General features: G+C 50.6%; 1 protein-coding gene across 1 annotated transcript in view; it reads right to left on the bottom strand.

Moving 5' to 3' along the window:
• Positions 1–27,902, bottom strand: part of TDRD9 (tudor domain containing 9) — a 99,694-nt gene that overhangs the window by 60,247 nt on the left and 11,545 nt on the right. Inside the window, exons 2-7 of the mRNA XM_045074462.1 lie at positions 22,807–22,913; positions 15,808–15,905; positions 14,018–14,239; positions 12,910–13,032; positions 9,623–9,703; positions 6,825–6,989 (exon numbers count right to left, since the gene is read on the bottom strand). Of these exons, the coding sequence (XP_044930397.1) occupies positions 6,825–6,989; positions 9,623–9,703; positions 12,910–13,032; positions 14,018–14,239; positions 15,808–15,905; positions 22,807–22,913 (796 nt within the window). The remainder of the gene's footprint in view (positions 1–6,824; positions 6,990–9,622; positions 9,704–12,909; positions 13,033–14,017; positions 14,240–15,807; positions 15,906–22,806; positions 22,914–27,902) is intronic.

The raw sequence follows: 27,902 nt of genomic DNA, 5'->3' as shown, positions 1-27,902 counted from the left end.
ATTTCCCCTTGTGACTGAGCTCCAGTTTCAAAGCACTGTCATCTAAAAACATGCATGGAATGATCCCAATCTTTTGGTACCAGTTGAGACCTGATTTGTGAAGCAGGATGTTACCAATTTTGGAGAACATTCCGTGTGCGCTAGAGAAGAGTGTGTATTCTGCTGCTTTAGGATGAAATGCTCCAAATGAACGGTGATGCCCATCGGGTCCAGTGTGCCATTCAAAGCCCTTGTTTCCTTATTGATCATCTGCTTAGATGATCAATCTGTTTCAGTGAGGGGGGTGTTAAAGTCCCCGACTATTGTATTATTATCAATGTGTTTCTTTAATTTTGTTATTAATTGGTTTATATAGTTGGCTGCTCCCATGTTAGTGGCATACTGTTAGATCTTTCTGTTGGACAGACCCTTTAATTATGACATAGCGTCCTTCTTTATCTCTGATTACAGTCTTTGATACAAGGATTGCCACTCCAGCTTTCTTCTGACGTCCATGAGCATGGTAAATGGTTTTCCACCTCCTCACTTTAAATCTGGAGGGTCTCTGGGTCTAAAATGAGGCTCCTGCAGACAGCGTATGGATGGGTCTTGCTCTGTTATCCATTCTGATAGATAAAAATGTCTTTTGATTGGGGCATTTAGCCCACTCACACTCAGTTAACTACTGAAATACATGAATTTAGTGCCACTGTATTACCTCTAAGTTGACTGTTACTGTATATTGTCTCTGTTCCTTTCTGGTCTGTTACTTTTGGACTTTCTCTTTGCTTAAAGGGTCACTTTTAAAATTTCTCGGATGGCTGCTTTACTGATCACAAATTCTTTTAGTTTGTCCTGGAAGCTTTATTATCTCTCTTAATTTGAATGAGAGCTTGGGTGGATCAAGTATTCTCGGCTGCACATTTTTCTCATTTAGCTCCCTGAATATATCCTGCCAGTCCTTTCTGGCCTGCCAGGTCTCTGTGGATAGGTGCCAATCTATATTTCTACCATTGTAGGTTACAGGCCTCCTGTCCCAAGCTACTTTGGGGATTTTCTCTTTGCCTCTGAGATTTACAAGTTTCATGATCATACATCAAGGTATTGACCCATCTTCATTGATTTTGAGGGGGGGTTTCTCTTGTGCCTCCTGGACTTGGATGCCTGTTTCCTTCCCCAGATTAGGGAAGTTCGCCACTATAATTTGCTCCAATGTACCTTCTGCCCCTCTCTTTCCTCTTCTTGTGGGATCCAAATTATTCTAATATTTTTTCACTTTATGGTATCACTTATCTCTCAAATTCTCCCCTCATGATCCAGTAATTGTTTATCTCTTTTTCTCAGCTTCTTTAGTCCCATCATTTTGCCTTCTATATCACTAATTCTCTCTTCTGCCTCATTTATCCTAGCAGTTAGAGCCTCCATTTTTTACTGCATCTCATTAGTAGACTGATTTCAACTTGATTAGGTTTTGGTTCTTTTACTTCTCCAGAAAGTGATTCTCTAGTGTCTTCTATGCTTTTTTCACACCCAGCTAGTATCTTTGTAATCGTTATTCTGAACTCTAGATCTGACATCTTACCTATATCCATACTGACTAGGTCCCTGGCAGTCTGTACTGCCTCTATTTTTTTTTTTAAGATTTTATTTATTTATTTATTTGACAGAGAGAGATCACAAGCAGGCAGAGAGGCAGGCAGAGAGAGAGGAGGAAGCAGGCTCACCGCTGAGTGGAGAGCCCGATGCAGGGCTCAATCCCAGGACCCTGGGATCATGACCCGAGCCGAAGGCAGTGGCTTAAGCCACTGAGCCACCCAGGCGCCCCTGTACTGCCTCTTGTTCTTTTTTTGAGGTGAGTTTTTCCATCTTGTCATCTGGGAAGAAAGTGGAAGCTTTTCTAATTATAATCATCAAGACAGTATGGTACTGGCACAAAAACAGACACAGCGACCAACAAGGACACACAACAGAGACCCCAGAAATAGACCCTCAACTCTATGGTCAACTGATCTTCAACAAAGCAGGAAAGAATGTCCAACAGAAAACAGTCTCTTCAACAAATGGTGTTGGGAAAACTGGACAGCCGCATGCAGAAGAATGAAACTAGACTGTTCCCTTACACCACACGCAAAAATATACTCAAAATGGATGAAAGACCTCAGTGTGAGACAGGAAACCATCAATATCCAAGAGGAGAACACAGGCAGCAACCCCCTCAACCTTGGCTACAGCAACTTCTTCCTAGACACGTCTCCAAAGGCAAGGGAAACAAAGGCAAAAATGAACTACTGGGACTTCATCAAGATCAAAATCTTTTGCACAGCAAAGGAAAGTTAACAAAACCGAAAGACAAGAATGGGAGAAGAGTTTGCAAAAGACATTATCAGATAAAGGGCTAGCATCCAAAATCTATAAAGAACTTATCAAACTCAACACCAAAAGAACACATAATCCAATCAAGAAATGGGCAGAAGACACGAATTTTTTTTTTAGGATTTTATTTGTCAGAGAGAGAGAGCGCATCAGAGAGAGCACAGGCAAAAGCAAGCAGAGTGAGAAGCACGCTACCCGCTGAGCAAGGAGCCTGATGCGGGACTCGATCCCAGGATCCTGGGATCATGACCTGAGCCAAAGGCAGTAGCTTAACCGACTGAGCCACCCAGGTGTCCCTGAACAGACATTTCTGCAAAGAAGACATCCAGATGGCCAAAAGACACATGGAAAAAATGCTCAACATCACTCGGCATCAGGGAAATACAAATCAAAACCACACTGAGATGCCACCTCACACCAGTCAGAGTGGCTAAAATCAACAAGTCAGGAAATGACAGATGCTGGCGAGGATGTGGAGAAAGGGGAACCCTCCTACATTGTTGGTGGGAATGCAAGCTGGTGCAGCCACTCTGGAAAACAGCATGGAGATTCCTCAAAGAGTTGAAAATAGAGCTACCCTACGACCCAGCAATTGCACTAGTGGGTATTTACCCCAAAGACACAATTGTAGTGATCTGAAGGGGCACATACTCCCGACTGTCTACAGCAGCAATGTCCACAATAGCCAAACTATGGAAAGAGCCCAGATGTCCATCGGCAGATGAACAGAAAAGATGAACGTGGGATACACACGCACACAACGGAATATTATGCAATCACCGAAAACCAGTATCTTGCCATTTGCAATAATGTGGATGGAACCAAAGGGTATTATGCTAAATTAAATAAGTCAATCAAAGAAAGACAATTACTGTGTGATTCCACTCATATGTGGAATTTAAGAAACAAAACAGAGGAGCACAGGAAAGAGGGAAAAAATAAGTCAAAATCAGAGAGGAGACTAACCATAAAAACTTCTAATCACAGGAAATAAACTGAGGGTTGCTGGAGGGGCAGAGGGTGGAGGCATGGGTGACTGGGCGATGGAGATTTAGGAGGGCCGTGATAAAAGGAGTACTGGACATTACACAAGACTGATGAATCACTGATCTCTATCTCTGAAACTAATAGTACAACATACATTAATTAACTGAATTTAAATTTTAAAAAAACATTTTTAAAAATAAATAAATGGGGACAAGAAAGGGACAGGAAAGAAGGAGCTGGGTAGGGTAAAGTGAGGAGGGGAACAGTGAATCAGAAAAGGTCCCTATGGGCGCCTGGGTGGCTCAGTGGGTTAAGCCTCTGCCTTCGGCTCAGGTCATGATCTCAGAGTCCTGGGATCGAGTCCCACATCGGGCTCTCTGCTCAGCGGGGAGTCTGCTTCCTCCTCTCTCTCTGCCTGCTTGTGATCTCTCTCTCTCTGTCAAATAAATAAATAAAATCTTAAAAAAAAAAAAAGAAAGAAAGAAAAAGAAAAGGTCCCTAAGAAGGCAGGAAGGTGAAAGCCTGGGTGCTTCTCCTAGTGACATAAGATAGTACACCCAGGTAACATGATGGCAAGAGTAACAATAAAATGAGAATTATAACCAAAGTTCTCTGACCTCAAAAACCATCCAGAAGAATCTATACAAAACACAACTTTAGTAAGTTAATATCTAGTTAATATCTAGTTAGGTCTTAAGTTTCCATTCATAGGAATATTTACTGAGCACCTATAAGCCCCGCGCTGTTTGGTACAGAAGGCGAAGACGCAATGTTCTGCAGCCTGTGGGACACAAGCCATTGGCTGGTGAGGGGCCCCGGCCACCCACAGCATATAGACTCCGAGGGCAAATGCTCAGGCCTAACCCAGCTTCTCTGCACATCCCGGAGTAATCATCTAAGTGATTCCGACACTTAGCGGCCAGTTGGAGAGAGACTTGCAAACCACTGTTATTCTCACATGCTGAAATGGGACAGAAAATGCAAAAAAAAAAAACTAAGAAAATGAAATTTTCTAAATATGACAAATCAGTGCCCTCTCCCCTCCACCTTGAATATGGGGTGCGCTTAGCGCCTCGTTCCCAAAAAGCAAAGAACAGAACATGCCCCTCCTTACCCTGCTTACATCTCATCAGGGTGACAGGCAAAGAGCAAAGAAACAAACCACACATGTACACAGTGTGCATGCGCGCGCGCGCGCGCACACACACACACACACACGAGAAACCAAGGGGCAGTAGCGCTACAGCGGAGAAGCCCGGCAAACACCTCCTTGGCCAGGAGGTCACAGCCAGCATCGCCAGGGATGACCCAAGTGGTGGTCACGGTGTGACAGTACCAGACCTCACCCCTGGGGGCTTCCTCCACCGACACACAGCCCCAAGTGCACTCTTGAGAAAAACATCAGAAAAATTCTCATAGCAAGGGCACCTGGGTGGCTCAGTGGGTTAAAGCCTCTGCCTTCAGCTCAGGTCATGATCTCAGAGTCCTGGGATCGAGCCCCGCATCGGACTCTCTGCTCAGTGGGGAGCCTGCTTCCCCCTCTCTCTCCCTGCCTCTCTGCCTACATGTCCTCTCTCTGTCAATAAATAAAATCTTTAAAAAAGTAAAAATAAAAATAAAAATAAATTTCTCATAGTGGGTGTCCTACAAAAACCTAAGTCGAACTCCTAAATACAAGGTCCTCAAAAATAAGAAACATCTGAGAAACTGTCCGCCCAGAGGAGCATAAGGACACATGACAAGTCTTAGCAATGTGCGACCCTAGGACAGAAATAGGAAACTGGGGGAAAATCATTAAAATCTAAATAAATACAAGTTCAGTTATAGCAATGTAACAGTTTCTTCACTCTGACGGGTATTAAATGCTACAAACTAAACGTGGCCCATAGAAGCCCGGTGACAGGTATGGAAGACATTCGTTCTAAAATCCTTTTGACTCTCCTGGTTTTTGAAGCAGGTCCCCTAGAAAACTGGAAAAACAAGACATGCTACATGTTCATGCCCACCACTGGCCTCCTCCGACATAATTAGATTTGACAAGCTGCGCCTTCTTACATTAGGTGGAACCTGGTTAGCCGACTCAGGGGCAGTCCAGCTACGGCCCACGTCCGCACAAGTGTCTGTAACGAAGGTCAAACTCCTCCATGGGCCAGTCCGGCTCACCCGTGGGAATTACAGACGCCCAAACCGGCCGACCCAGCAATGCCACCTCCGGGAACTGATCTTCTAGGAAGGCCTCACCTACACAGGGGTCTTCCACGCGGGCGGCTTACTCCCCAGGGAGGGTCTGCATACAGTTTTGGTTGTCACAGTGCAGGGGCCTGCTTGCTTCTAGTGGGTCAAAGCCAGAAGTGCCGCTAGGCATCCCACGGTGAATGCACAGGCACCCCCACCACACACCACACAGAAGTGCCTAAAATGTCACCAGGGCCCCTGAGGTTACGAGAGCCTGGCCTCTAAGACACACTGTCGCAAGCGAGAGCTGTTCTCCCGCAGCACTGTTGTTAGTCAGAGAAGTCCAAGGGCACCTAGGCGGCTCAGTGGGTCAAGGGGCAGACTCGGTTTCAGTGCAGGTCAGGATCCCCAGGTGCTGGGATGGAGCCCTGCACCCACCTCTGCCCTCAGAGAGGAGTTGGCTCCCACTCCTGCTGCCCCTGCCCCCTCTCTAAATACATCAATAAATCAATCTTTTAAAAAAAAAAAACAAAGCCCAGAAACACCAGAGACGAGGGAGACAGAGAAGGACACATGCACGGAAAGAACACAGCTCTAGAAAGAGAATGAAGCAACTACACACGGACAAGAAAAGACCGGAAAAGCTGAGCGAGGACGCAGGCGCGTGCGGAAGGAGCCTGACCTTTCCGTGCAGGGAAGCAGCACGTTTGCATCCGCTAGCGCAGGCGTGCCAATTTTTTTTTTTTTTTATCGTTTCCTAAGAAATCAGTAACAGGTTTCCTGTTGTCAGCAGGGAAGCTGGGCAGAACAGGAGCCAGAAGGAGACAGTTTACACCTGCTCATACTTTCTGATTTTCAAATCCTGTGAATGTCTTGTCCACGTGAAAATCAGCTGACTCAGCTGCAGCGATTCATGGGAACACGCTGCCAGGGTTCTTCCCTGCAACCACACGCCCTCCTCCAGGCCACGGCAGTGAAGTTTATATTAAAAGAAGCAGTTTAGGGGCACCTGGGGGGCTCCGTCAGTCAAGCGGCTGCCTGCGCCCAGATCATGATCATCAACAAAGTAGAAAGCCAGTCCGATTACTTTCACCAGAATATAGAATGTGAGTTTACACGCTCACAGTTTACAAGAAAGGCGGGAGGTTCCTTCTACTTATCCTTCTCCAGTCCCCCCCCAACCCCCACCCAGCATCTCCCAGCTCGGACTCAAGCTCGGCTGCGGTCCTAACAACCACAGCTGATGAACGCAGGTTTGACCAAAGACAAGATTCCATTCACTGTAAAAGAAGCTATGCACTCCAGCGCACCCTGCCGTGATACGCGTGCCCCAAATCATCGAGGTAATACTCTTCAATTGAATGGGGCTTTCCTTCCACTTCAAAAATATATGCAGGGTTCATCTTGTTCTGAACAGGAACAGCAAAGTAGTCTGCAAACTCCTTACAGTTGATGGTGGCCGACATCAGGATTACCTACAGAATAAGAGAAACTCTTAAATAAAGTCATCGTAATAACAACTGAAATGAAATACTGTTACAATGCCAAGCTTGTCTCAAAACCTTAGCAGAATACACTGACTCCTCTCTAGTGTCGCACAAATCACTACAGTTGGAAGACCGCTCGGAGACTCCGCCCCCTCAGAGACTCCACCTCTTATTACTGAAATTATTTATGATCTTAAATAATTTTATCAAGTGAGAAACTACATGTCCAATAAAGCTAAATTATGACCATACATATAAAAGGAAACTAAGAGAAAACAAAAGTAAAACAGAGTACATTACCAGATGAGGTGCTCCAGAAAAGTGAGGGAGCAGAGCGGCAGAGGCAGACACGGAGTCAGAAAACCCTGCTTCTAAGCCGAGAGGAACCAGACCAGACGTGAGCAGGACACACAGGTTTGGGCACTCACCTCAGGTGCTGGTTTTGCCAGAAAGCCAGTATGAGACAACACCTTTAAGATACTCAGCCGTGAAGACCAGGAGCAGCCCCCACAGGACATCACATGCGCCCTAGACAAGGCAGCGGCTCCATGAAGGATGTCCGCCACCCACCAGCCTCAGAAACGCTCACCAGAGGTAAACACAGCTCCGCCGGCTGCTGACTGCCCACCTGGTCCTGGCAAGCAGGATCTCCCTGCACCTCTCAGCAGAAAAGTAGCCACTTTCTACAAGCCGCTTACTCCCCAGGGAGTAAGCCACTTTCTACAAGCGTTATCAGCAGTTAGCGGGCACACAAGCCATGCCTGTTTTCTCCTTTGACATTAGGTCAAATGGGTAAAAAGCTTATTAGCCAGAATTCACTTTAAGAAGAGATGCCTGATGTTGCAAGAAAGGCTCAGAGGAGCCACTCGGGTGTAAAAGAGGCGCCCACGGCACTCCGAGACACAGGTGATCTCCACCGTCCGCCGGCGCACAGTGAGGCTAATGACGTGAGGACCTTGGTCCCGCTGAGGCGGCGTGAGGACATCAGGCAAAATCGGACTGCTCAGGGCAACTGAGATTCCATACTGCCACTAGCCTCTCCTCTGAGAGACAACATGGCAGCCCAAGACACTTGCTGGTCCCGGGTGGGACTGGGCTGAGCAAGGTCAGCAGCTTCGGGGACAGCACAGAGCCAGGAACCTCGACAGGTCTGTGGGGCAGAAGGGGAGACCTTCAGGCCCATCTGCTCAATCCTAAACTAAGTATCTGACAGAAGCTCTTTTTGTAAAAAGTAATACAAAAATAATTTTTGAACATTTCAAAAAACTTGGAACAATGCAATCTATAACTTGACTTCTAATATCTAGGCCCAGAAAATATTCTGCTTCATGTTGCTTAATAAATCAAGAAAATACTGAAACCTAACGGTTTCCTACGATTTATATGAGGGGTACCAAGTTCCTGACCACCAGTCTCCGCACTGTGGCAGGCTTTTCAAATCCACTAGTACTCTTCGTTCTCTTTCTTACTGAAAATTTTAAAAGAATATAATTAATAGCTAAAAGTAAAAAGGAAAAGTCTTCAGATGACAACCAAAAAAGGCCCCAATTTGTTCAATAATCTCTAATGCCATCTTTTAAGAGTCCAAAAAGGAATAAGAAAGCCCAATTCCTGCTCTGTTTTTACAATCTCCTTGAGCAGTAAGACAATCGTGCGCAAACGTCAGCTTCCATTCCTTCAGCGCCCGCGCGGGGAGCAGCCGGTGGCCCATCCTGGGGGCGGGCCGAGGAGGAGCAGCGCTCCCTCAGCAAAGGCACAGACGACCCAGCAGAAGACAAGGCACTAGGGTTAGAAAGAGGCTTGCTCTCCGACAGCAGCAAACACGGTCGCCGCCTGTACACGATGATGCCGCCCCCCAGCCACGGCTGCCCTTTGGGAACCTGTCCCCACATACAGGGATGGCCTGTGTCTACGACGCACAACTGTCATAAGCACTCATTATCTTGGTCCGGGTCACAGCTCGCTCCTCTTAGCTCACGTAAGACGCAAACAAAGCTCACACCGCACCGACTCCGTTAGCTCAAGACCTAGAGTCTGCAGGACGGCAGTGCCCGCGACCGCACTCAGGCTTCCCGTGCTCATGCTGTGTGCAGAGCAGAGCGCAGACGTGGTCACACGCCTTCACACCGCAGTCACTTTCCACACAAGCGCTGCCACGTGCAGCCCTTCATCGCGGCCAGCCGCTCGCACATCATTTCCTGCCAGGAGAGAATGTCAGAACTGGATGCAACATAACGGCCGAAAAGCAATCCATACTCCGGCCCTGTGGGGCGTCTGGGTGGCTCAGTTGGTTGGGCTGCTCAGGTCATGATCCCAGGGTCCTAGGATCAAGTCCCACCTTGGGCTCCTTGCTCAGCAGGGAGCCTGCTTCTCTCTCTGCCTCTGTCTGCCGCTCCACCTGCTTGTGTTCTCTCTCTCGGACAAATAAATAAATAAATAAAATCTTTAAAAAAAAAAAAAAGAAAACGCCTCTGAGCCAGCTTCCCAGCAAGACATGGAGACACATACATGACAACAAATTTTAAGAGTCACTGCTCTCAATTCTTTCTATAAAAGAGAAATACAGCTAAATAATAAACCTCAACCCCACGTATTTCTGTTACTCATAAACTCAAATTTACCTTCACAAAACGAGAATTTGTTCTTAAAAGTTTGCGGACTACCAACAGCAGGAAATCCATTTCTTCGGTTCGCTCGTGGACCTACAAAACACAAAAGTGGGGGGCACCCCCCATGTGAAGCCACACACGCGGGGCTGCCCAGCGAAGGGGTGCGAAGGCGGGTCGTGGTTTCCCTGGTGCACCCGGGGCCTGGGCACAAACCCGCTCTCTCGGCCAAACACACTTCCTTGGGACTGACGCACCCCGGTGAGAGGACGCCAGGAATGCGGGCCACCAACGGGAGGACACAGAAGAGGCGCGTGGGTCCCAGTCTGCCCGCCCCCCCGCCCCCCACCCTGTCTCCCAGCGTGTCTCTGGGGCCCTGCTGGCAAGAAACGTCTCGCACCCTTGGGCCTGGCCTGGCCCTTCAGAGCCGGTCCTGCCCCGGTCACTCTAACGACAAGCTCACCCGCCCCCACACTGCACGGAGAACCCGGCCCCGCGGCCCAGGCCGCCCAGACAGGCGCACTCCTCGGCCTCGGTCTGCGCTGGTCGCAGCAGCTCAGCTGGGCGGCCGGGCGGCAGCGTGTCCCTCCTCGCCGCGCAGAGCCGGGGGCGCCGGGACGCCCTGAACAGTCCCAGCGTCAAGGGGGTCACCCCTGGGTGGGTCCCTCAAAGCTCCGCCGCTCAGGGAAAGCAGCTGCGTCCACTCCGTCAGGGGCGCCCTCGAAGCAGAGCCCCCGAGGCCCCGGGGCCCCCCACCCCCCGGCCCCACTCGGCCGCCCCAGGAGCAGCGGGCAGCAAAGCGCGGCCCCGTGCGGCCGCTTCTCCGCCCGAGTCCGTGGCTTGGTCACTTAGCCGGGATCCCGCGGGGCCTAAGGGACACAAGACTCTACTCGGGCCGCCCCACCACGGCAGCGGAGCGATGAGCCCCGGCGCCTGAGAGGGGCCACGGCGCCAGGCCCGGCCTTGCTCGCGGCCTCTGAAGGCGGAGGCCGGAGAGGACGGAGGAAACAGAACAAGCACAAAACAGCCGCGGGAAAGTACGGAACGGTCGCGCCCACGGCGGCAAACGTGAGAAACACGGAGAGAAACGGATCCCTGCCGCGCTCTCCCGCCACACTCCGGAGCAGCCCCGACACGCGCGCCCTCGCCGGGGAGGAGCCCCCGCGCCGCCTCCTCACGGTCAGCTCCTCCGTGGCGCCCGCACGCTGCCTCTAAGCACCGGCCTCTCCCCGGGCTCCCGCGGCCACCCCGCTGCCTCCTTCCCCGCTCTGAGGACCCCCCACTCGCCCCCCGCCCCGGGACGCCCAGGCCCCTCCGCGCCGCAGCGGGAACCCGCCCCGGGACTCACTCGGAAGCCTCGGCCCCACGAGGCCAGCGCCGGAAAAACGCTTGCTGAGTGAGCGGCGCACCCAGAACCAGTTCGCTGTTGTTCAAGAGCTGAGAAGTCATAAACACGATCAGCCCACGTTCAGCCGCCGGGCTACCCCCAGCCTCCGCTCTCACATTTCCTGTGACATTCGGTCACCCCCACGACAGAAACGGCACCGCTGATCGCCCTAAAACTTCAAGTACAAGCCAATCCCATCTCGGCTGCCCGTCAGGTGCCAGGGGTACGCGACAGCCGGAAGCTGCTGTAACGGTGACAAGAGTCCTCTGCGAGTGGCCAGGCCCCTGCAGGGCGAGACCCTGCCTCAAGCGGCCAGCTGCTGTTCAGCTGCGATGGCACGGCTTCAGGAAAGGAGCAAGTCGGTGCCACAGGAGGCTGGGTGTGTCTGCACCGCGCACGGATGTGTGCACAAGAAGCCACTGAGACGGTCAGAAAACACATGTGCCAGCTGTAGGGCTCCAGAGCCAACTGCCCAGGGCAAACCCTCAGGGCATTTGCTGGGCGGAGCCAGGACTGGAAGGCTCAGTAAGCGGCCACTTCTGTGAACCTGGCCATGCCACCTTCGAGTAATGAAATCTGCATTTCCTCTCTACGTAACCCAAAGACACTCAAAAACACCAAAAATCATAAAGTCCTGAAACGTACTACAATGCCACGCTATTTTGCAAAGAATAAGAGATCACTTTCCTACCTCCAACTCTCCCAAACACCCCCTAGTAACTTAAAACCACATTTAGGGGTGCCTCGGTGGCTCAGTGGGTTAAGCACCTGCCTTCGGCTCAGGTCACAATCCAGAGGTCCTGCGATGGAGCCCCGCATTGGGCCCCCTACTGTGGGGGACCTGCTTCTCCCTCTGCCCCTCCCCCACACTCATACACGCCCTCAGCTGTCTTCTCTCAAATAGAATCTTTAATAACAATAGTAAAACCGTAACAGTACACAAGCTAGAACATGCACCCACTCAGCTCTCCCTGCCTGAAGCATGCGTCAGTGTTATGAATGGTCACACACATTTCCAGAGGGCCGAGAGGCCTGACCCTCCACGCCCACCCGGATGGCTTCATTTCAGCTTCTGTCTTCGGCCTCATCTCAACCTTCCATGAATCTCTGTCTTTGCTCATGCTTCTCATGCCTCAAGAAGTAAGTAAAGGTCCGTAAGGCATAATTACTGGGGTTTAAAACACAAGAATTTGGGGTGGAGGTATTTCCAAAACTCCTGGGGAAACGGTCTGAATATAATATCCTCCCCCTCAACAAACTCTTGTTTAAAATACGAACAAATTCAATTTACTGTCCCATCTTAAGCAAAGCCCAGAAAGGTGAGACTAGCACAAAGATTCTTTACTGAGTTGGGGTTTTTTTTTAAGGAATTTATCAGTATCTTGTATATACTTCATTGGTTTTGTTAAAAAACACTATTCTCCTTGTTTTACCAGACAGAAAATACCTGTGATGCATACAAAATACCTACATGCAACGTCTGATGGGGCTAACACTCTAAACCAGGGTCAGCAGACTGTCTCTACGAAAGGCAGACAGTGAAGATACCCAGCTTTGCAGAACACGGTGGCTGACGCAGCCACGCGCTCTTCGGCCGCCGCGCACCCATAAACAAGCAAGGAAAACCACGTTCCAGTGAAACTTTTTTACAAAGACAGGTGCCAGATTTGGCCGGAGCGCTGTGGTCTGCCAACCCCACCCTAAACAAGGAATGTGGTCGTAGTCCCCAACCCCCAAGCCTGCATTTTAGAACTAAGAGCAAAACAAAAAATCAACATTCACGAACAGAATAAGACAAATGCAGACCCACAGTGCTTTAGGACCCTTCACAAGTAGGGCGCGTTTACAGTAACCTGCAGTGTTCCTTCTACAACGGGAGCGCGAGTCGGCAGAGCGGCGCCAAAGCAGCACTTACTTCATCAATGAAGACATGGGTGAATTCCATCAAACTCTTAGCGCTGACAATTTTCTGAAGCAGGACCCCTGTTGTCATATAAATTAACTTGGTGTCCTCTGTTGCTATTTTCTCTAACCCTACCTAAAAGTAGGGAAGAAAAAGAGAAAGGAGAAAACTTTTAGGTTTAAATGATTTGCATTTACCTACCCAAAAAGACTATGACCAGTCATTACTGGAGAGAAGCAAGAAAAGGAGTAAAGAATACAGAACTTAAAACTATTGTTCTTGGAGGGCACCTGGGTGGCTCAGTGGGTTAAGCCTCTGCCTTCGGCTCAGGTCATGATCTCAGGGTCCTGGGATCGAGTCCTGCATCGGGCTCTCTGCTCAGCAGGGAACCTGCTTCCTCCTCTCTCTCTGCCTGCCTCTCTGCCTACTTGTGATTTCTGTCTGTCAAATAAATAAATAAATAAAATATTAAAAAAAAAAAATACTATTGTTCTTGGAGTGCCTGGGTGGCTCGGTTGAGTGTCTGACTCTTACTCTCAGCTCAGGTCGCGATCCCAGGGTCCTGGGATCAAGCTCAGCATCAGGCTCTCTGCTCACCAGGGAACCTGCTTCCTCCTCTCTCTCTCTCTCTCTCTCTCTCTCTCTCTGCCTGCCTCTCTGCCTACTAGTGAGCTGTTTGTCAAATAAACAAATAAAATCTTAAAAAAAAAAAAACAAATTCAGTCTCACTGTTCTTGGGGGCCCCTGGGTGGCCTGGTTGGCCTGGTCAGCTGAGAGTCCAGCTCTCTTTTTTAGCTCAGGCCGTGGTCTTTAGGGTCCTGAAAACCAGCTATGTGGTCCAGCTTCACGCTCGGCACAGAGCCTGCTCGTCCCCCCCCACGGTCCTCCCACTTGCACACGCACTCACTCACGCCCGCTCCCTCTCACTCTCTTTTGAACTGAATAGATACAATATTTAAAAGAAAGTGGCTAGAAGATTCAGTTTCACTATTTTTTTTACTCACACCACAGTTCTGCTCTTTAAGGGTTAGGGTTAGACTTCCAGCAGAAAATGACTCCTTATCATCAACTTATATGGAATAAAAATTCCCAAGGAGGGAGACGGCTTGCTCAGTCTCACCTGATAGCCCACCAGACCGCCCAGCGTCCAGGCTCGCTCTCTACTGATCCACCTGGCGATACTGCTGGCCCCGATCTTGCGGGGCTGCGTCACGACGATGTTGCAGTAGGCAGAGCGCTGAATGGAATGGTCCAGGATGTACTGTGGGAGCTGAGTACTTTTCCCACTGCCCGTGGCACCGTGTATAATCACCACAGAATTACTCTCTATCAGAGAAATAACCTAGAATTAAAAAAAAATCCTTTTGAGGTTGCCACAAAATTAACGATGACATACACTATTGCCTATAAGACAGAAGTCTGTCTTCAGACAATGTTCAGCATTTATCTTCCTTTCATTTTTGAAAGTTAAATCATTATCTAAGCATCTAGATATCACAGATAAGAGGAAGAAGACCGCTAAACGGCTGCTGCTGCGGAAACCAACCCGACCACTGAGGACGGGAACTGTCCACAGGCCTGCAAGCCGGGCAGGTCAGCCAGAGCGCTCCGGCCTCCACGTCTCCTGCTGAAAATGAAAACACGTGGGCACCTGGGTGGCTCACTCGGTTGAGCGGCTGCCTTCAGCTCGGGTCATGATCCCGGGGTGCAGGGATCAAGACCAGCATCGGGCTCCCTGCTCAGCGGGAGTCTGCTTCTCCCTCTCCCCTCCCCCTGGCTTCTGTTGGTGAACTCTCTGTAATAAATAAATAAATGCTTTAAAAAAAAATGAAAACACACTCAAGGATTTCTATAGTTCTTGCTAAGTCTAAAGGTCTATTATTTTAAAATTGTGTAATGAATCTTATGTAATTCTCCTGAGAAACATGAAAGCACTGCTGTTATTACCCTGAGGTGGTTTAAAAAATTTTTTTTTAAGATTTTATTTGAGAGAGAGCAGTAAGCAAGCACGAGCTGGGGGGATGGGCAGAGGCAGAACTAGACTCCCCGCTGAGCAGGGAGCCTGACTCAGGGCTCCATCCCAGGACCCTGGGACCATGACCCGAGCCAAAGGCAGACGCTTACCCCACTGAGCCAGCCAGGCTCTGGTCTTAAAATTTCAATGGAAAACCTGCAGATTCACTTCCGCTGCTGCACGCACAGACCTGACGAAGCATCCTCAACCCGCAGTCTGACTCCCACCACCACCCACCGGTCTCAGCTCTGCTCTCCCTGGCAACTGCTGCGGTCGGGAACACGAATTAATTCGCATATAGGCCTCTGAAAATAAATGAAGGATATCCACCCTACAAAAGCTTCTGGCTCACTAAAATAAAATAAAACTTAAATTTGGAACGTTTATGGTTTAGTTTTACCTGTAAGTGACCCTTCTACTAGTATATATAAGGTTCCAACACGCTCATTTCAGACCTAGTTTAATAATGTGTAATGAATGAAAAGCGTAATCAGCCTGCTCCGATATCTGGCCCAGCATTGTTTAAAAAAAGGTCTATTAATGACTGATCAAATCACCGAACAGGCCAGCAGAACGCTAGAGAGGGCTGTGGCCCGGAGCAGTATTGAGACTTGGCAGGGAGCTTCCCCCGAAGCAGCTCTGCCGGGGACGACAGAGGCGCCCCGGACCAGCGATCTGCGCCGAGGTTGGCTGAACCAACGAAAGCGCCGCCGGAAAGGGAGGCCACAGACACCGGGACTAAGAGGCCCCGGCTCGGGCTCCTACAGGCCCCGGAGTCCGCCACAAACCAGGTATGCTTGCCGGGTGCCTCGTCACATTCAAACTGTAAACCAAAATGTTGGGCCATGGACGTTTACTCAAACAGCAGAATTATTATCAGACAAAAATAATTTTACCTCTTCCTTACACCGATTTATAGGCAAATCAGGATATTTATAACTGGTCTCTGGGATGCGTATCACATTGCTTAATTTAGCTGAGGATGGCCTTGGACCTGTGTTCAGACAGAACAAATACAATGCTATTAAGTATATGAAAAAGGAAAACCTAAACAATCCAACATATGTCTATCTACACACACAGCACGTACACATTCACACACACAAACGCAAAAGTACATCCCACAAGCTAACAACACCAGCAGGGCAACCAGGAAACTCCCTTCATACCCACCGCGCCAGAGTCCCTTCCCGCCGGATACACACGTTCTCAGGCTCATCACTAGTCTAATAATAATTAAAATATAACTATTCTTCTATATTTGAATCGAGGTCTGTAGTACTTATTCCAGACTTTAAAAACAGAGAAGCCAGACCTGTTTCAATCTCGCCAAACAAAGGTAGCCTTTTACAGCCAGCAGCGCTCTTCCTAGGGCGCCAGGGGCCACAGCCACAGGAGAACTCTGCAAACCCTGCCCTCCACTCTCCGACCTTCTGGTCAGACCCTCAAAAACGTGCATTCTTCTCCCATTCTCCTGTCTCACTTTCCTGTCAATCTTCTCAGCTTTTAAAGAACCCCATCACCAATGCAACCCCGTTTTCCCAAGTGTACCCCCACCGCTGGTCTCACCCCCTCACCCCTGGTTCTCTCAACTAAGGACTCCTTAGAATCAACCACACTACCTGCCAAACATTGAGTTGGAGCAAAATTCGATGCCTGGACAGTTCCTCATTTAAAACCTGTTGCGACAGTTCATTAAATTATTTCGAACTATGAACGGTGGCTGGGTATCCCGGTCAACCCACAAATGTACGAACTCATATATTTACAAAAATGGGGAGAAAATAAACACATTCCCATGCTTGATGCTGGTAGGTTTATCAATCAATAAAAGGCCTTTTTTTTTTTTAATTTGACAGAGATCACAAGCAGGCAGAGAGAGAGGTTCGAAGCAGGCTTCCTGCTGAGCAGAGAGCCTAATGCAGGGCTCAATCCCAGGACCCCAGGATCATGAGCTGAGCCGAAGGCAGAGGCTTTTAAACCACTGAGCCAGCCAGGCGCCCCAAAAGGCCTTTTTTAACTACTAGAGAAGAGGGATGAGAATCCACACAGCAGCGGGGGCTCCTGAGCTGGGACACCGCTGCCAGACAACAGGTGGTGTACACAGTGTGGGACTGAGAAATGCAGGAGGAACTCGGCAAAGAGGAGCTAAAGTTGAAAAGACCCAGAATTATAGGTGTGCTTGGAGGGCTCAGTTAAGCATCTGCCTTTGGCTCAGGTCATGATCGCAGGGTCCTGGGATTGAGCCCCACATTGGGCTCCCTGCTCAGAGGGAAGCCTGCTTCTCCCTCTCCCACTCCTCCTGCTTATGTTTCCTCTCTCGCTGTGTCTCTGTGACAAATATATAAATAAAAAATCTTTAAAAATAAAAATTTTAAAAATGTTTTTTACAAAACTCAGAATTATAAGAAGGCAGCAGCTAGGCTGTTTGCTAAGACTTTAAGACACAGTTCACTGTGCTGCAAACAGAGCCATTACTTGGACAACACTGATGTGCCTTACTTTCCTTCATCACGTGCATCTTGAAGGTTGCTTCTTAAAGACAGAAATCTTGTAAGAAAAAAATACTGAAGTCTTGACTCTATTGTCTAAACCCTAGCCCTCCCTCCCCAGAACCCAAACACAGTTGGACGTTTCCAGGTCACTGGCTGAAGCATACCCAGCACAAATCAAGTCCTGTCCCCACGGCCACCGCCAGAGGGGACAGGAAACCGAACAGGACAATGTCCATGGCCACCTGGTTCTTTCATCTGTGCAGCAGCAACAAAGTCAAAGGAAAAGCATCACTCGTTAAGTTCTCAAAGAAAAGAAAATGGATGATTCAGGGAAAAATCAGCAAACTACAAAAGGCAGAGGGTAACCCAAGAGCGCCGTGAGAAACACATCTAGCTCAGAATTCACTAATTTTCCTGTTATCTTTTTCTCCTCAGTTATTAACATTAAAATATTTTACACGAACTGGAAAAAAAACAAAGGAAACCATAAAAACTGTCTTGATGAAGCCGCCCCACCACATTCCCACCAAGCATATATAAAAGTCTGAGCAAAAAATTCAGCAATTAAGGGTTCCAACAGTATATGACGGATTCGAACTGGAGAACATAACATTTCTTTAATTTTAGACACTGTACATTACAGAAATAAGTTTAATTACTGCATCACCAATTAAAAATCTTCAAAATAAGTCATTATACATCACTCTTTCACGTACGAAATGGCATTCTGAATACGAAATTAAACTTGACGTGTTTCCCTTTGGACTCAGTCTATATTCCACACACTCCATTCTCTTAAAGGCAAAAAAAAAAAAAAGCTCTGAATGGGGTGGAAACAACTAAAAATATCACCACATGAAAAGGGCAGCAGCGTAATCACAAGCCGAAGACTCCATCCCAGGACAAACTCAAAGCCGTTCCAGGAAAGCATACGGGGCACGGGGTGGCTCCGTCAGTTAAATGTCTGCCTTTGGCTCAGGTCATGGTCTCAGGGTCTTGGGATCGAGTCCCCCGTCAGGCTCCCTGCTCCACAGAGAGTCAAGAGTCTGCTTCTCCCTCTGCCTGCTGCTCCCCCTGCTTGGGCTCTCTCTGTGTCAAATAAATAAAATCTTTTAAAGGGGGAGGCAACATAAATGCTGCAGGAGTCCACCATTTGGGACCAGGCTCAATCAATCAGAAATACCATTAGATCTCAATTTTTTTATTTAAATTCAACTAATTAACATAGAATACATTATTAGTTTCAGATGCAGTTGCATGTAGCCCCCAGGGCTCTTCACATCACGTGCCTCCGTCATGCCCGTCACCCGGTTACCCCGACCCCCCACCCACCCCCTCCAGCAACCCTGTTTGTTTCCCAGAGTTAAGACTCTCATGGAGAATCCTTACGGTATGATTATATAAATTTCCAGAGAACACAAATCTATAGGAAAACATCACGTTACCTTGGGACATGAGCAGGAGTGTGTTGCGGGGTGAGGGGTGGGGAGAGGCAGGAGTGACAGATTCTAAAAGAACATGAAGACACTTGCAGGGGGATGAGTACGCGTGCTACCTTGCGCTGACGGATTCATGAATGTGTACCTGCGTCAAAACTTACCAAATTGTACTCTTCTGTACATAGTTTATTGTGTGTTGATTATACCTTATTACAGCTATTTTTAAATTAAAAAATATTTTTTAAAAAGAGTCTCTTGGGGCGCCTGGGTGGCTCAGTGGGTTAAAGCCTCTGCCTTCGGCTCAGGTCATGATCCCAGAGTCCTGGGATCGAGCCCCACATTGGGCTCTCTGCTCCGCGGGGAGCCTATTTCTCCTCTCTCTCTCTGCCTGCCTCTCTGCCTACTTGTGATCTCTTGTCTCTCAAATAAATAAATAAAATTCTTTTTAAAATTTTTAAATTAAAAAAATATAAGTAAATAAAAATAAAAAGAGTCTCTCGTGGTTTGTCTCCCTCTCGGACGACTTTCCATCCAGTGTTCCTGCCCTTCCCCGATGCCCCTCTGTGCTGTTTCTTATATTCTACATGAGTGAAACCACATGATGATTCTTTCTCTGACTTATGTTGCTCAGCACACTACCCTCCAGTTCTATCCACGTCGACGTAAATGGTAAGTAAGCCCTCCTTCTGTTGACTGATATTCCGTTGCACATATGGACCACAGCATCTTTCTCCACTCATCTGTGGATGGACGTCTGGGCTCTTTCCACAGCCTGGCTATTGTGGACGTTGCTGCTATAAACATTGTGGTGCACGTGCCCCTTCAGGTCACTGCATCTATAGCTCTGGGGTAAATACCCAGTAGTGCGATGGCTGGGTCGCAGGGCAGCTCTATTTCCAACTTTCTGAGGTCCCTCCACGCTGTTTTCCAGAGCGGCTGCACTGGCTTGCATTCCCGCCAGCAGTGTAGGAGGGCTCCCCTACAAATAATTTTTAAAACCACTTACTTAGATCAAATAAAATCTGTATCACAGCAAGATCAAAAGTACGAGGAAACGAGGTATTTTGTAACTGGATATAGCCTGTGCTGCAGCACTGGGACTGGAGGTATGGGTGTGAGCTCCTGGCTGTGACACAGACCAGCCCGGAGACAGGCAGGACAGCTGTGCGTACACATGCGCACACACACACGTTAGCTTCATCTCTCTTCCCCGGGGCTCCAGAGGCACCTCAAAACGTGCGGCCCCAGCTTCCTGCCTCCTGCGGCCTTCTCCTCCCTCGCCCGGATCCAACCCGTCGCCACACGCTGCGCAGTTCTTCCCATGCCTGCCCCTCCCCCTCCTGCTGTCATCACGACCGAGTCTCCCCTGGGCAGGACCACCCCTCCTAACTCCCCTTGGTCTGTTCGGACCCCCCAATAGGACAACGGTGGTCTTCCCGAAACACAGTTCTAATCATACAACATCCCCCTCCTCCTCTCACGCTCGTCCCAGGATGAACCTAGAACCTCTAATGGCTTCCCACTACTCGGAGTATCAAGACTAAAACTCGTAGCTATGCCCACAGCCTCTGCCATCAGCCGTGCCTCTCTCATCCAGCCCCATCCAGTACAGCTGCACTGGTTCCCTACTGCTCCTGCATAAATGAAGGGGCTTAAAACGACACAGTCTCACAGTACGGAAAGTCCGAAGTCCAACATCCATCTCACTGGGCTAAGCTTGAGGCGCTGCACGGATGGCTGCTGCACGGACAGTTCTGGATGGATGGTTCCGGGAAAAATCTGTTCCCGTACCCGCTCACCTTCTGGACGTGCCTGCATTCCTTGGTCTGTGGGCGCCTTCCTCGAATCACTCCAAACCACGGCTCCCACCATCACATCTCCTCCGACGGACTCTGACCCTCCCACCTTCCTTGTGGAAGAACTCTGTGACGACCCTGGGTGCCCCCTGGGGCGATCACACCATCCCAGCTGCCAGGTTCCTTTTACCCTGGAAGGTACCACAGTCACAGGTTCAAGGAATTGCAAAGAGGACCTCTTGTAGGGGTATTATCCAGCCTACAACTGACCATGCCCAGGCCTGCCCACCTCCACCGTCGACTCTCAGCAACAATGCCTGATTGAGGGCCGGAGCCCCAGGCCTCCCCGTCACAGACTGCACATGTTCCCTCCGCCCTGACCCCCGGCCCACCCCGGTAACTCCTATCACCCTTCAGCTCCAAGCTCAACTCGTACAGAACCCTTGTCTTGGGCCCCCGTAGAGCTGTCTTTCAGAGCATTTATCTCCAAAAGCGTGTGTCTGGGTGACTACACGATGAAATGGTCATCTCCGGGGAGGGCAGCCCAGGTCTTACTACTCAGCACACCTCCATGACCCCATACAGGCCCTGGCGCACGCCTTGACCAATCCTTGTTGCTGAATGAATCCTCTGGATGTAGTCAAAGCTGTCATTTATGTGACTGCATAGTGAAAAGCTCCAAACATGAGGCGGCCAGGGACAGAGAAAACAAACAGCTGCTCCAAACACTAAATATTAACCCAAATCAAAAGTTACTAGAGCAGACATTTCCAATTACAGGCGCTCACTGGAACCCTGCTAGCTCAGACAGGGGCGCTCCCACGGGGCCGGCTCCAGGACCAGCTCCAGGACCAGCAGCCGGTACGCCCCAGGGTCAGTACATATGGTGGAACCAGAAGGGCCACATCACAGTCAGCTGAAAACTAGTAAGCTTCCCCAAATGGAAAGAGGAGATGATGGGTATCTTTGCACGGCAGGACATGGCTCTCCCAGGCTTCTACGGAAGCTGTGTCACAGTCCAGAACACATCCCCTGTGCACTGGCAGTTAAGAGACCTCCAAGGCTTCCCACAGGCACGCAGCGAAGCAATCGGCCTTCTCACACGTACAAGTCTGTAGTTCCCTTAGCGTGAGTAAGGACTGGTCAAGGTGCACCACGTTTTGAGCCACCCTTTCCGGTGACAGTACGGCAGACTTGTCCGACAAACATTCCTCCTCGGGGCAACTGAGGGCAGGAGAGGAAATACTCTACTGCGAAGGGCACCTGGCGGCGGGGCCCGCAGTAGGGAAGCCCACGGTGCGGCCACAACCCAGGGAGGGAGGAACAGGACCCCACGCGCTCCTGCTGTACGCCGAAACCCAGGCAATGGGAAGGTGACCCGGATACAGTACGGGGACCCACACGATGAGAAAACAGGACTAAGTGAGACACGCGGCACAGACAATGGCTCAGGACTTTCTCAGAACTGGGGAAAGATACCAACATTCTGCACCCTCCAGAAGCCCGAGCAAATCCCAAGAAGGACACAGACGAATGCGCTGTCACATATGCGCTGAATTGTGCAGTTTTTGAGAAGAAAATGACTCTAACCCCCGCGTCTGCCCCTAAGTACGAGGAGGTGCGTACAAAGGGTAGAAGGAAAGGAGACAGAGCTGCTTCCTGAGCTGACAGGAAGTCGGTGAGAAAGCAACACGTCGAACACTGACTTCTGTCGCACACGCCGGGCCCAGGGCTAACCAGCCGCCAGCTGAGGAGGCGACACCGCGCCCTCGCAGAAAGTGCGCAGCTTACCCGGACTCGCCAGCTACAGCCAAGTGGGGAGAAGCTGTTCAGAAGAAACTTTCACTTTGTACAGTTTTAATATGTTTGTTGTTTTAAAAAACTGTAGTCATTTTTAAATGAAAATTTTAGGCAGTTGTGGCGGGTGCCCAGTGCCCGTCAGTGCTGTGAGCAACTCCTGACCTTGGGGCTCAGCACCAGTCCTTCTAAAACAGAGTCTTTAGAAACTATGTTTAAAAGAAAAAAAATGATTTACAACCCAATATACACTCCCCCTGAATTAACTAGCCATATGCATTCTTTCTTGAGGGCACAGTACATCTGCTACAGACTTGACAACCGCAGTGTCTACCTGTGACCGGCTGTGCACACGCAGACGCACTCACCTGGGCCGCGGGCCGGCTGCTCCCCGCCGCACGCGTCCAGTTCTCGGGCTTCCCGCTGCCGGAACTCGGCGATGTACTCCACTCCCGAGCCCCTCCGGCTAAGCGGCCTGCGAAGAACACGCAGTCAGTGCACCGCGTCCGCGGAGCCAAGGGGCCCACGCGCCCCGGGTTCTCGAACGGTTCCTTCCGCCTCGCGTCCCCGAAGCAAGCGGCGACGGTCCACCGGCCACCGCGAGCGCCGCGTCCGCTCGCCCCTTAGCGCAAATTCTAACGGAGGAACCTGCTTCCTCCTTCGGAGTGAGGAAAGAGGAACTCTCCGGTCGCGGCGGAGAGCGGGGAGTGGCAGGAGCACCCGTCTTCCTGAGCGGCCATCCGCCCGTGTTGCCGGCCAGCGCACTGCGCTCACTCAGCCGGCGCTCGCTCCCACACGCCCAGCTCAGGCGAGGCCCTGCCTGGCCACGAGACATGCAGGAAACAACACAACGTCCTCGCCCTCAACGACCCGTCCCTCCAGTGCAGGAGCCATCACACACACAACGTCCTCCTTAGCGACGGGCCATTTGAACGGGACTCCGGGGTGGAAGGGCCCAAACACGAGGAAAGGTTAAGACCTGAAAACCACGTCCGGCAGAGAGCCGAGCTCGGCCACGGCGCGCTCCCACTTGCTATGCATCTCTGCAAGGACTGTCATAGCTGTTTCCGTACTAGCAGGTAAAAACATCCAAGATGTTAAGAAAAAAAAAAAAGGGACAACTGCAATACGACATGCAAAAGACACTATGAGTTCTGACCCGTTCTCAGTACTTCATGCCCCTGCTGTCACAGAGAAGACCATACAATACCAAGTCTTGAAGTAGAAGATTTACTTTAATAAGATGCTACTTGCATTAAATTCTACTTTCCGCCGGACAGTCATGGCTAACCGCGGCATTCCTTTGGTTACCATTTACCTGACACTCATTAATCAAATTAGTATTCAGGGCGGACTCCACACCAGGCACTGTCGTAAGCTCTTGGGATAAGGCAGCCCCGGGGATGCCTGGGGGCCTCCGTCAATTTAGTGAAGACTCGATTTCTGCTCGGCTCACGATCTCAGGGTGGTGGCACCAGGCCCCACACTGAGCCCCACACTGGGCCCCACACTGGGCCCCACACTGGGCTCCACACTGGACACGGAGCCTGCTGAAGAGTCTCTCTCTCTCTGCCACGGCTCCTCCCCCCACCCCCAAAAAGCAGCTGGCAGACGGTCCTCATGGAGCTTCCAGTCTAGTCAGGAAAAGAAAAATAAAGGCAAGCACAGTAGGCTAGACAGAGAGCAGTCCAACCAGGAGACGAGACGCTGGGGCGGCTGCCACGTGACCCATGCTGAGCTGACATCAGAGCGAAGACGGGCAGCGAGAGGAGGGCCGTCACCCCACGGAGGGGCGAGGGCTCCTGAGGGACAGCAGCGGGAAGCCGGAGCCCGGGACAAGCGTGCCACCGGAGTCAGGATGCCGAGGAAGCCAGCAGCAGCGGGGAAGCCCAGAGGTACAGAGAAGCGGGGTGTTTCCTGGGGACGGTGGGGCAGGCTGCCGGCAGGCACTGGTGACAAAGAGTGTGACTCCTGCTCTAAGGGCCAGGGGCTCTAAGCGGGGACGGAGAAACAGCAACACCGAACTCCTGTTCGAGCGGGCTGGCTCACGGCCACAGAAGCCGGGTGAGGTGGCCCGGGACGACGCAGCCAGAGCGGGGAGAGCACCGGACACCCTAGCTCAACAACCCAGGCCAGAGACAGGCAGCCCAGACCAGAGCGGCGGCAGCTGAGGGGAGCCGCGGATGCTGGTGAACTAGGTCCTTGCGAGAAAGCAAGAGTCAAGAATGATCCCCTGGTCGGCACTGCTGGGAAGACCAGACGTGCGGGCTGCACCCGTGCCCGCAGGATGACGCGGGCAGACGGGGAGCCAGACCAGCAGCCCGAGCATCGAGCAGGCCACCAGCGGTGCACCTGCCACCGTTTAATTCTGCTGTCCCCTGAGCTGAACTCACCGCAGGACCCAATGCAGACACAGGTCCTGGCATAGAGCACCCCGGAAGTGCTCTTGGGGAGCAAGAAAAGGGACCCCAAATGCTCAAAGTGCTGGCAGTCCCCAATTTTTCTCTTTTCTCCTTTCTCTATGTTCCAGGGCTCAGCAAGAGCCTCAGGCTCTAAGGAGGGGGAACCCCATCTCCCAGAGGATAGGGAAGACCCTCACTCCTCCGGGGTCCTCCCACTGCTTGACCCCAGAGGTGAACGCAGGCAGCTGCCCTGGCAGGAAGCGCAGGGTGGAGCGGAGCAATGAAAGACCGAAGAGACAGAAGAGCCTCTGGGAACTCGAGACCCACCCCCCAAGGCCGTCCATAAGCTAGTGGGCTCCACCGGAGGCTGGAGGCTGCGGGAGCATGCGCAGACCGCAACAGCCCCCACCCCCACCCCCCACCCCCCACCCCCCCGCCCCGGACTGAGGACCCAGGACTGAAGTACACAACGGCCAGCAGGTGGCACCACGTGGGACAGACACAAGGGAACCCCGAACCCAGGCAGCTGGGAGAACTCGCCCCCGGCACAGAGCTGCACCCACCAGAGGATTTAAACAAACCCCAGGGCCCATCACATCAAAACACCCAGGACACACACAACTACTTGGCATGCGGAGAACGTGGAAAATCTGCAGAACGGAGCAATGACCACTCGGTTTAGCTACTGGCTCTCCAGTTTGGGAACCCTACACCTCACACCAACCTCAGATCAATTCCAAACGGGTTCGAACCCCAGGTACTTATGGTTTTAGGCCTGTAAAGCTAATGTTCTCCAACATTCGAGAACTTTGGAGTACAGAAGGCCTTCCTGAACAGGGGCACGAAAAGGAAAAGTCAGAAAGGACCATATCAACAAACTAGATGCCGTACAAGCTGACGAACGACGTCTCTAGCAAGGCTGAAGGGCGAGAGCAAGAGCCACTCACAAAACACCCACCGCCCGCGGCCCTGAGTACACCAGCAATTCCCGCAGATCAGGAACATTCGCACAACCCGATATAAACGCGACTTTTTTTTTTTTAACATTTTTTTATTTATTTACTTGACAGAGATCACAAGTAGGCAGAGAAGCAGGCGGGGGGGCGGGAAGCAGGCTCCCCGATGAACAGAGAGCCCGATGCGGGACTCAATCCCAGGACCCCGAGACCATGACCTGAGCCTAAGGCAGAGGCTTAACTCACTGATCCACCCAGGCGTCCCTATAAACGTGAATTTTAACTTTAAAAAGTGTATGCATCTGTGTATTTTTAAAATACTAAGAAAAAACATACCGGGAAAAGAAATTTAACACAGTTTTAGTGTCTCCTTAAAAATTAACTGCATCTTGGGCACCTGGGTGGCTCAGTCATTAAGTCTCTTGCCTTCAGCTCAGGTCATGATCCCGGGAGTCTGCTTCTCCCTCTCCCACTCGCCCCGCTTATGTTCCCTCTCTCGCTGTGTCTCTCCTCTGTCAAATAAATAAATAAAATCTTTAAATATAAAAAATATTAACTGCATCTTTTTTTAAAGACATATTTATTTACTTATTTATTATGTATTGGGGCGGAGGGGCAGAGAGAGAGCACCCCTGCTGAGCATGGAGCCGGACGCTGGGCTTATCAACCCTGCTATCATGACCTGAGCCAAAACCAGGCACCCCTTAACCGCATCTTTACCAGCTAATAATCCAGAACTTTAAATCCAGTAGCAAAGGAATTTATTTTATTTTTTTTTGCTCTCCGTGTCCTTACAGTGATGAGTCTTCCCTTCACTGCTATCAGATGCTGCTGGACACCGCGCGAGAAGACAATGACAAAGACCAAAAAAGAAACTGACCAGCTTCATAGTTTTAAATTTTATATCTTCCACACAAAATATCCTAAGGTAGTAACTCATTAGAAATGACTCATTTATTCAACTTACTAAAATACTTGAAATCCAAGTTAATCTGACCACAGCCTGACAGAGAGGAGCAACACAAGGCGCTCTCTGGTCCTGACCTACCAGGACTTATACCCCCCATCTCCGTCGTACGGTAGGAGCGTGACCAGAGTACTCGGGCTCTAGGACAGAAAAAATACAATGGATAATACGATACCAGTAGTGTACCCGGAGTACGACAAACACAGGTTTCTACAAGCAACACCTCAGAGGAAGGTGTCCCAAATGTCAGCTGACTCCTAAGGAAAGCTCCACGAGGGTCGGACGTGCGCAGTCGTCCCAACGGCAAGACAGGTGCTAAGAGGAAGGCGGTCTTGGAGAAGCTCTCTGTGCAGTAGCTCAGTTCTCTTCAAATCTCTATTCAAAGGACTCCCTCTCCCCAAAAAGCCCTCCTCTGACCTCCCCACGGAACTGGGACGGGCCTCCAGTGGGTCCGCCACCCCCAATCTGTGATCAGCTGGCTGACGACGCAGGTGCTCCTCCTTGGCCTCCCACTGGAAGGTGGGCTCCGCAAGGGAAGAGACTAGGTCCTCCGGTGTCCCTGGGCCCCCAGCCAGCATCAGGCCACCCACAGGCAGCAAGCACGTGCTGCGCGAGGGGAAGCCGGCAACCCCAGCGGAGGGCGGAGCACAGCCTGCTCAGGAAGTAGAACGCAGGGCGGAGAGTGAACAAGAACATGGACCGAACTTGCTAGAGGTTCAAAGGAACACCAGAGCCCAGGAAAACAGGCTGCTGTCTCCCTCCGACGGAAGAAAACTTAGGTGACTTTAAACTGGGTCCTGGAAAAAAGAATTATGATGCGGGTAAATGGAAAAGAGAAAGAGAATAAACATCTCAAAAGACAGAGTCAGTGTGAGCCCCTGTGACGGTCCGCGTGGGCTCGGGAGGCATCAGGACACGCTCCGGGGCAGAGCAAGCGACAACGCAAGACAGCACGGAGCCCCAGAAAGAAACCGGGTTCATGTTCCATACCCGATCTCGGTCCGATAGCTGTTCTTACCACCTCAGAGACCAAAACTTTAGGAATTAAAGCAGTAACGAGGTTATTCAAAGGGAGACAGGTCAGGATTCTTCGTGACTTTGACAGAAAATTTGGTAGGACACTTGTGTCGTGATAAACT

This window comes from Mustela putorius, unplaced genomic scaffold (assembly GCF_011764305.1).
Source record: "Mustela putorius furo isolate JIRA1106 unplaced genomic scaffold, ASM1176430v1.1 tig00000129_pilon_pilon_pilon, whole genome shotgun sequence".
Classification (NCBI taxonomy): Eukaryota; Metazoa; Chordata; class Mammalia; order Carnivora; family Mustelidae; genus Mustela; species Mustela putorius.
This window is presented reverse-complemented; position numbering and strand designations above follow the sequence as displayed.